Source organism: Hypomesus transpacificus, chromosome 7 (assembly GCF_021917145.1).
Source record: "Hypomesus transpacificus isolate Combined female chromosome 7, fHypTra1, whole genome shotgun sequence".
NCBI lineage: Eukaryota > Metazoa > Chordata > Actinopteri > Osmeriformes > Osmeridae > Hypomesus > Hypomesus transpacificus.
The window spans coordinates 698,464-706,399 of NC_061066.1; the positions used below are offsets into that span (position 1 = coordinate 698,464).

General features: G+C 40.6%; 3 protein-coding genes across 5 annotated transcripts; 1 reads left to right on the forward strand and 2 right to left on the reverse strand.

Annotated features, from left to right (window-relative positions):
- Positions 1-1,342: 1,342 nt before the first annotated feature.
- On the reverse strand, positions 1,343-4,141 carry usp18 (ubiquitin specific peptidase 18). Its single transcript, XM_047022880.1, has 10 exons — positions 3,931-4,141; positions 3,700-3,796; positions 3,410-3,552; positions 3,210-3,289; positions 2,939-3,073; positions 2,738-2,833; positions 2,448-2,612; positions 2,206-2,337; positions 2,052-2,095; positions 1,343-1,943 (listed from the first exon to the last, which is right to left on the reverse strand). The coding sequence occupies exons 1-10, from the start codon at positions 4,001-4,003 to the stop codon at positions 1,889-1,891; spliced, it is 1,020 nt and encodes a 339-aa protein (XP_046878836.1). The 5' UTR covers positions 4,004-4,141; the 3' UTR covers positions 1,343-1,888.
- Positions 4,142-4,232: 91 nt separating this feature from the next.
- Positions 4,233-6,599, reverse strand: pex26 (peroxisomal biogenesis factor 26). 2 transcript variants are annotated; one of them, XM_047022879.1, is made up of 5 exons: positions 6,147-6,556; positions 5,741-5,881; positions 5,300-5,625; positions 5,037-5,131; positions 4,233-4,877 (listed from the first exon to the last, which is right to left on the reverse strand). In XM_047022879.1, exons 1-4 carry the CDS (start codon positions 6,536-6,538, stop codon positions 5,043-5,045), a joined length of 948 nt encoding a protein of 315 aa, XP_046878835.1. In that variant the 5' UTR covers positions 6,539-6,556; the 3' UTR covers positions 4,233-4,877; positions 5,037-5,042. The 2 variants fall into 2 exon arrangements, with proteins under 2 accessions (XP_046878835.1, XP_046878834.1); XM_047022878.1 differs by having other exon boundaries at positions 4,234-4,877; positions 5,037-5,177; positions 6,147-6,599.
- Positions 6,600-6,603: 4 nt separating this feature from the next.
- Positions 6,604-7,595, forward strand: llph (LLP homolog, long-term synaptic facilitation factor). 2 transcript variants are annotated; one of them, XM_047022883.1, is made up of 3 exons: positions 6,604-6,701; positions 7,040-7,261; positions 7,423-7,595. In XM_047022883.1, exons 2-3 carry the CDS (start codon positions 7,048-7,050, stop codon positions 7,584-7,586), a joined length of 378 nt encoding a protein of 125 aa, XP_046878839.1. In that variant the 5' UTR covers positions 6,604-6,701; positions 7,040-7,047; the 3' UTR covers positions 7,587-7,595. The 2 variants fall into 2 exon arrangements, with proteins under 2 accessions (XP_046878839.1, XP_046878837.1); XM_047022881.1 differs by having other exon boundaries at positions 6,608-6,701; positions 7,040-7,267.
- The last annotated feature ends 341 nt before the right edge of the window (positions 7,596-7,936 follow it).

Genomic DNA, 7,936 nt, shown 5'->3' on the forward strand with positions numbered 1-7,936 from the left:
CTGTTATACTGTTTCTAGAAATTAGCTTGTGTCAACCTAGTAAATATACCAATACTTCAATCAATACAATTGTCTCCTGACTAAACTGCCAGGTATGTTTTCCACAGACTTGCATTATAGTCCATAAGGTGACTAGTGTAATCACACACAAGGTCTCTAGTTAATCACAGTACAAAGGCCAGACAACAGGCTGCGGCCTCAACAATAGAGCTGTAGACACCAGACATGTGCGCTGCATGCATGAATGGAAAAGAATATGTCCCTTTAGTGGAGCAGAGCTTTAAACAGCCCCTGGAGCTGTTCCCCATCTCTGAGCCATGCAGTGAGTTTCAGATGTGTGAGAGTCAGGTGTGCCTTGACAGGTGTTTCTTTCAGTGAAACCTATGGCACATGCTGGCCATCACTCGATCACACAATATTCATTGCACGGCATCTGGTTGGTGTTGGTCTCATTGTATTGAGGTTTTAATAATTAATTTGATTCATTTCAATGGAAAAAGTATTTATTTTAAAGGTGGAGTATTGTAAGGGAATGTCAGTTGACACTTTGTTGACACTGAGTTGCAGGAAAATGTTACAAATATTTTAAAAATTTTAACCATTAGCCCTTAAAAGTCCATAAAGATATATGTACCAAGTGCAAACGTAAGGATTTTTTCCTCAATCAGAGAAAGAAAACTAAGCTATTTTCACTCAGAAACAATAATGCTGAGTTTTCTTAGAACAAGAGAGGTGAACTAATCCCTACGCTATTTCTGATTGGCTGGAGAGCCTCAAGCCTGCAGTGACACAACCGTTAACAAGATGCAGACTGTACAGCACACACATACACAGCCCCGCTCCCGTCTAGCTGTGGGTGGGACAGGCCCCTACATTGAAGGCTGTGCTTGTGTTAAACGGTACAGGGATGACTAAGCATGGGGCCCACTGCCTGTGGCACTGTACAGACTTGTTCCATTCTGTCAGAGCCAAGCCAGCACACAGGCACCATTTCACATGCTCTTCAGTCTCCTGGCTGAGGTAGTGGGAACAGTCTGGTTTAACTATGGGAGAGACTTTCCCAGACAGCCTAACCAAGCACCCATACTGTAGCTGTAAATACCGGAACATTGGGGGTTAAAAGTGGAATGCTTAGTCCTTCACCTTGAGGTGTCATGTTATTATTGTGTTTGTGTGTTGATGGAATGAAAAATAGGAACGCCAATTACATAAACACGTCAGATTCTTAGCATGACATTGCAAACCAGATATACAGTATTTTAGTTCTAATACGAAGCAAGCTGATCTGAATCTTAAACTGCAACCATCCCTATGGTGCTGCAAAGTAGAACACAGTCTCAGCTGCCAGGAATGTTTTTTTATTGCTTTAAAGAGTGACTGAAACCAAAAAAAGAGCACCTCAACCCAAAGATGTGCCCAACGTTAAAATACAATGAGTCACACATTTCCAATTATAACATTCAGATATCTATCTCCAAAATTACCTATTGCACCCCACACATTAAATATTTTAACTCAGGAGTGTCTTAGAACGGTGTCAATATGTGGTGTCAGAAATGACAGAGCAACTCTTTGTTTTAAAAGTCTTTGTGTCCACCTAGTGGTACATTTGAAACTGTTCCGCACTCTAAAATTGCTTGGCCATAACTCTGTATGTTACCAGTTATCTCCCCTGTACAACAATAAAATCATAACATTGTGGTACATATATTCAAATATTACATAATTTTCTCTGATTTGAGTGAGTTAAAACACATTAGCATAATACATTTAAAAAGATACCATTACATGATAACCAAAATTAAATTAGTGTACTAACTAGAGGACGGCCATCTGAAAGGCCTTTTACATTGGGCCCGTTTTCTAAAGTCACAGGGTTTCTATGCCATCAAACCGCCATTCCTGTGTCTCTCCTGTACAGCAGCATGTATGCAGTCCTCTCTCTGTAGACAACATTATGCATAGGTCAACTACGAATTTCCTAAAATAAATATATCTTTGACTTCACTAAGTGAAGTTAATTATTTGATCCATCCATGTTGATACATTACCTGCCACCACCTCCATAAGAGCTCTGCACATCACTCCAACTGACCTATGAATGAATGAATATACTTCACACAATATGCCTCTCATCATCAGTCCTATAACAAAACATTCTGTTGTGCTTACTAGTTAATATTAGGTTTTATCATCAGAGTTTACCTTCCGAACAGAGCTGTCATCTGCATAGTACCAGCTCTGGTCCCCCTTATGATGAACATAGGCAGTGTAGTGCCCAAACATGGCACTACCAATATGCACGATGACAGCACACAAACTGTACTTGCTGCCATTCTGTAAGAACCAATACATGAGAACATGAAAAGGTTTATAACTCTTCTTTCCCAATGTAGAGGGATAATCAGTGACTTTCATTTGTATATCAAAACATATTCTAGTCATACCGTGACATATTTTTGTGACAGTGTCTCTTCATTCACAATCTCCAAAAAATCAAAAGTTTCAGGGAAAGTGACTTTGCACTGCAACTTCATGGTATAGTCACGACGACTGCGGAATCTCTTCAGGTGCAGGCACAAAACAGGGGGCAATGACATGAGCTTGAAACCCTGGATTACAAAGTAGAAGATTACTTATCTGAACATGGAATTCACACAATGCTATATTTTTATAGATAGTAAAAAATAATAAGATAACTAGATTCCTGCAGCACATAGGAATTTAGTGAGCTTGCCCGTGTAGCGCGTGTCTTCATTCCGCACCGTTCACAGTAGCACTTCTCACTATCTCTTAGTACCTCAGGTTCAAAGAAAGACTTAATGCAATCTTCCTAGAAGAGTAAAAACATCACAGAGGCTGTGAAAAACAGAAAAATGAAATGCGTAGCCATGACTGCTCACTTGAAGGCTTAAAACGAAGTTAAGGCACAACTCACCAAAGAGTTGTGGTCTTCTTTGATGTGTAGTGGGAGGCTGAGAAGGAAGCTGGTATAGGACTGGATGTATTTGCATTCTTTACAGTGCAGGACTGTCTCTAGTGTAACGTTGTACAGGGAGTGGATCGCCTGCACCTGGGGGAGGCATGATATAGGATTCCAGCTCACATAGGATCAGGATATATTCAGTTGGAAATTAAGATTTAGAACCACCACATAGGAAAAACATTCAGAATTAAGGTAAGTTTTCTGTCACATGATAAAGACAAACCAAGGTGTCGTCGTCCATCTGTTCTTGTAAGAAGTTCAGAATAAAGAGGAATACCTCATCCGCATCATGCTGCACGTAAACTGCAGAACACATCCACAACACAATGTTTGGGCCTGGCAATAACCTACTCAACATTGGTGAAATCAATCCAAATAGTAGGCTATTGACATAATTTCACATAATCATGGACAGTATCATACGGCGAATGTAATTGTTGTCCAGACAGTTCAGGAAGTCATGATGGGAGACTGGTTGTGAGTGGTCACTCTGCATGGCTTTGAACACTTCTTTGAGCTGCAGGGGTACATTGCGGTTCTTATTTTCAACATGAAGTGGATTCCACCTTTAAAAAAGACATTATTATAACGTGGTTTACAGCAGTAGCCGAGACAACAGACAAACCATCTCCAGCCAAACCACGTTAAACACAACACACTGGTCTGGTGATACATTTATGAGTTTTAGAAACTATTTGGGTAACCTTGCTTACTTGTCAAGTATGTCTACCAGTTCCCAGGTGGCACAGAAACTCTGCAGCAATGCATTTACACAGCAGGACAAACCATAGTTCACGAACCCTCGTATGCCTAGTCATCAAATCACATCATTATTTTTGAACATACGTCTGTCTTCAGCCGCATTGATTCAAGCAACGTAATTGTTCAAATTGGCAGGTGATACGTGTCGTATGTTAGGCCTATTGCTCATGTTGCATTCCTACCTTGTGTTCTGTAAATCAGATGTGATTCAAGAGAAAACGACCGATGGAACCTTGATAGACCACTGCCTGCCATAGTATTTAATAAACGGGATCACAATCTGTGAATTCTAATACACAGCGCCGTGGCAGAAAAGTATGTAAACCGATACTCATGGACGTTGCATATCCTTTAAACCCCGAGCGACACCCCACGTAGGACTAGTACGCACAGAGAACAGTAGGGCACTTAAGTTTCGCTTTCTATTCTCCATTTAGCGTCACCTCCTAGACGAAACTTTTGGCAGTAGGCCTACCAGCAATCAACTGAAAACAGCCGTTGAACGAGGGTGTAACTTTATTACATAATATCGCCGATTAGACGCAAAAGTTTCTCATCCCTATTTTATTTTTTCAACAATGGAATAAAAGGCGTTTCTGAGGACTAGGCCTACATCATTAAATTAGGTCACAAATCATGAAACATTAAACACAGGTCGTCGACAGTCTCTTACTGTAATAATTGATAACCCTGCCTCGTTATCAATTAATTTGTTTACAGCTACACAAACTTATGCTCCATGATCTTCATAACAAAGACTGGTATTGCATAGCCTATGGTGCAAAAGTAAGGTAGGCTAAATGTAATGTAGGCTACATGTATAAATAAATAAACCATAACAATCTATTTGTTGTCATACATATTTTTAGTTTCATTCACCAGCTTTTACGGATTTCTTTAAATTCTGGTGGATATATCCTTTCAGAAATAAGCTCCCATTGATTTTAAGCATAAATGCAATCAATTCACTATTTCTTGTCAGTTTTTGCAGGATATCCCAGTGCAAGTTCAGTATTTTAAAGTTGTTTGCTCTGTGCACGTGTCCGGTAGTAAGGAGCAAACGTGACATTCCACATGTGCTTCAGTATTTGCAACAGCTTTGAAATCCAAGGAAAAGATGACTGCAGAGCTGTGGAGAAATCACAATGAGAAAAGTATTTTGGCAAAGTTGTTTACTGAGTGAATCAAATGAAGTATTATAACAGAGGTTGATATGAGTCCGTTGTGTATTTTATTTTCGTATATACTTGTATAAGCACAAACGCATCAAAAAACACTAACTTGTTACCTGGATCTATCTTGACAAAAAGCATGTAGAGAAGGATGAAAGCCAGACAGAGTCTTCGTAGAGGGATTGACCCAACAGTAGCCTCGGACAGCCTTCTACACAGAAACCGCAGCATGGCTTTAAGCTTCTGAACCACAGACCCTGTCCCCCGCAAAAACCATAGACTGTTTTACTGCCGGCATTATACAATTTACAACAACAACACATGAGGGTCAGTGTTGATCCTTAATCTTATTAAGTATAAATAAAATGTGAGCTTGCACCTTGAGGCGTAGCAAGTCTTGCTGTCACATCTGGGCTAGAGCCACAATGAGGGCCAGGGGGTTGTGCAGGACTTTGATTCTTTTTATCTTCCACAATCTCCAGCGCCGTTTGTTTCTGGTCGTCTGTGAAGGCATCACTACCCACCTCTCCCAGGATCATATCCCGAGCCTCTTCCAGGAGGCCCAGGGGCGTAAGGACATGCAGCAGGTACAGCTCTGCTACTGTCCTGAATCCAGTTTGACTTCGGTTGGCTGGGCAGTGGAGCCAACTTCTACCTGCCTCTTGGACCATGGCTTGTTCACCCACTTTGGTGTAAAGGAGAATGCTTGAAAAAATAAAGATAATTATGTTAACATAACTATATCTGGTTACTTAAGATTCAAAACAGAACAAAGGTACACCAAACATTAGAAGTATTTCTTGGTTAATCGGCTCCTTACCACATCTGCATTATTTTGGCAGGCATTTTCTCAGGGCACTCGTATTGCTGGATTATCCATTGCAGTACCCCACGCCACTGATTAAGTTCAGCCAAAGCTTGTATACCCAAAATGCAGAGTGCTGCCTTAAACTCTGCATACCTAGAACCAAAGTGGGTGTCAGTAAGGGCTACTTTACTTGTACCGGTGTCCTTCGATTTTTTGCAACCTATCAGAACGTGAAAACAGGAAGTATTGTGTTTGCGCTAAGCAAGATTAAGGTTTGCCCAAAGTAGCAACATCTTACAGGGTTGGAGAAATGGCAACACATCGGCAAAGTCAATTTAACAAAATGTGAAATCATTTAAAACGTTTAAGTCACATTAATTAGACAACCTAACGTTTGCCATCTGTCGGTACCACTTACCTGCAGTCCTCATGCTCATCATCTGTAAGACTCTCCAAACCTCTCTCACATGTGTCAAGTGCATTACGGAAATCTCTGAGAACCATCAACTGTTCTGAAGCTAAATCCAATAGGCTGTGTGTCCGTACTATATTTGCATTTAGCGCGGGGCTATGGTGTTCAGATCCAAAGCAACGAGTATTGACAAGTGAGGTAGAGTTGCTCATCATTTCTTCTTCTTCTTTGTTGCTTAAACTGTACAATGAAGGTTGAAAACTGTATGCTCCGTCAGATGTATTAGCTAATTCACTTTGCAGCAAACCTAAACCCAAGTTCTCAAGAATGACATGGTGGGCAAAAGCTTTTAAGGAATGGAACCAAGCTTGAGAGGTGTCTGGTTTGTTTACAATCATCGGGTTCCCTCTACAGTTTACCCTGTAACCAATAATGTGTGGAAATCTTCAAGGACAGACGAACCAACCAATCAGGTGAGTTGTTACTCCTATACGGATATCAGACACGTGTGCTTCCTTACGCATAGGGAGACATCGAGCAGAAACCTCACTACCAACAATTGTAAGTGAATAACCTTTTTACATTAGATTAGATACATAGGTATATAAGTAAATTCGTGGTTCGAAGAGCTAGTCATATTTATGTGGGCAAAAGTCTTGCTAATATCGAAAGTACACGAGCTAACTATATTAGCTAAAATAAGCTAAAGTCAATGCTCAACCAGTTTCAACTAGATAGCTAGCTAGCAAGGGCACATTTCCACAAGATTTGTATGCTGTTTTATTATTCCAATCGACTTTATTGCATACAATGGTGCGGTGGGTTTAACCAGATTGTAACATTATCACGCACATGAATATAGTCCGAATAAAAATTACGTGGTTAATAATGTCTTTCAGAATCTACAATGGCCAAAAGTTTGAGAAGCAAATGGAAGAGGAAGATGCGTGCAGAGAAACGGAAAAAGAATGCTCCAAAAGAACTTGCCAGACTGAAGCAAGCGTTGGCGCATGATGGGAAAGGCGAGATCTCCATGGATGATATGCAAGAGATTGTCACAGTGGTGCCAATAGAGAAGATAAAGGAAAAGAAAGTTGACGCTGTTATGGATGGGGATGATGGTGATGGTGACTGACTTAAAGTTCAAACATATAAACAGCATTCCCAAAAGACTTATCTGGTTGTCAAACCTGGGATTATGTTTTGCCTGTGTGTATATGAACCTGGCACCCTCCCCAACGAAAGTATTCATAAGTTTGACTCTTGCTTTTTATCCTTTTAGATGGAAAGATGGACTTGGACAGCAAGCGCAACAAGAAAACATTGCTGGATGAGCATGGACAGTACCCCACGTGGATGAGCCAACGGCAGGCCAAGAAACTGAAGGGCAAACGGGTTGGCAAGAAAACAGGAAAGGCCAAGAAGCAGAAAGGCATGGCTTGGTAAACTCGAAAAGCCAAAGGACTATTCTTTGGACCTAACCTGTTCAACACAACACCCAGATCCTGGGAATGCATGTGTCATGATTTCGAACACATTTTCCGTATAACCCGTGGCCTTGAACTCTTGCGAATTGTTGAAATTCGGGAGTTAAAGGCACTGTAGCTTATTGACTGCCACTCATCTTATGTTCTGTTCATCTGTTTATGTTGTGGCAATGTGTGAGATGGTTGTTAGTCAGCTATGTCCTGACCATTGTTACTAGGTGTACCTGTAACCTTAAGGAAATTCTCATCTTGATTGCAGCATATTTATGGAGATAATCAACTTTAATAAAATGCCATTGTATCTTCAAT

Excerpts from the sequence above, each read along its gene's own strand:
- usp18 (XM_047022880.1), bottom strand. The coding sequence starts at position 4,003 with ATGGCAGGCAGTGGTCTATCAAGGTTCCATCGGTCGTTTTCTCTTGAA. Across the intron at positions 2,613-2,737 it reads TGAAGACACGCGCTACACGG|GGTTTCAAGCTCATGTCATT; the intron begins GCAAGCTCACTA and ends TTTGTAATCCAG. Across the intron at positions 2,338-2,447 it reads TGTCACAAAAATATGTCACG|AATGGCAGCAAGTACAGTTT; the intron begins GTATGACTAGAA and ends TGGTTCTTACAG.
- pex26 (XM_047022878.1), bottom strand. The coding sequence starts at position 6,538 with ATGATTGTAAACAAACCAGACACCTCTCAAGCTTGGTTCCATTCCTTA. Across the intron at positions 5,882-6,146 it reads GATGAGCATGAGGACTGCAG|GTATGCAGAGTTTAAGGCAG; the intron begins GTAAGTGGTACC and ends CTTTGGTTCTAG. Across the intron at positions 4,878-5,036 it reads TTTTGTCAAGATAGATCCAG|CTCTGCAGTCATCTTTTCCT; the intron begins GTAACAAGTTAG and ends ATTTCTCCACAG.
- llph (XM_047022881.1), top strand. The coding sequence starts at position 7,048 with ATGGCCAAAAGTTTGAGAAGCAAATGGAAGAGGAAGATGCGTGCAGAG. Across the intron at positions 7,268-7,422 it reads GGATGGGGATGATGGTGATG|ATGGAAAGATGGACTTGGAC; the intron begins GTGACTGACTTA and ends TTATCCTTTTAG.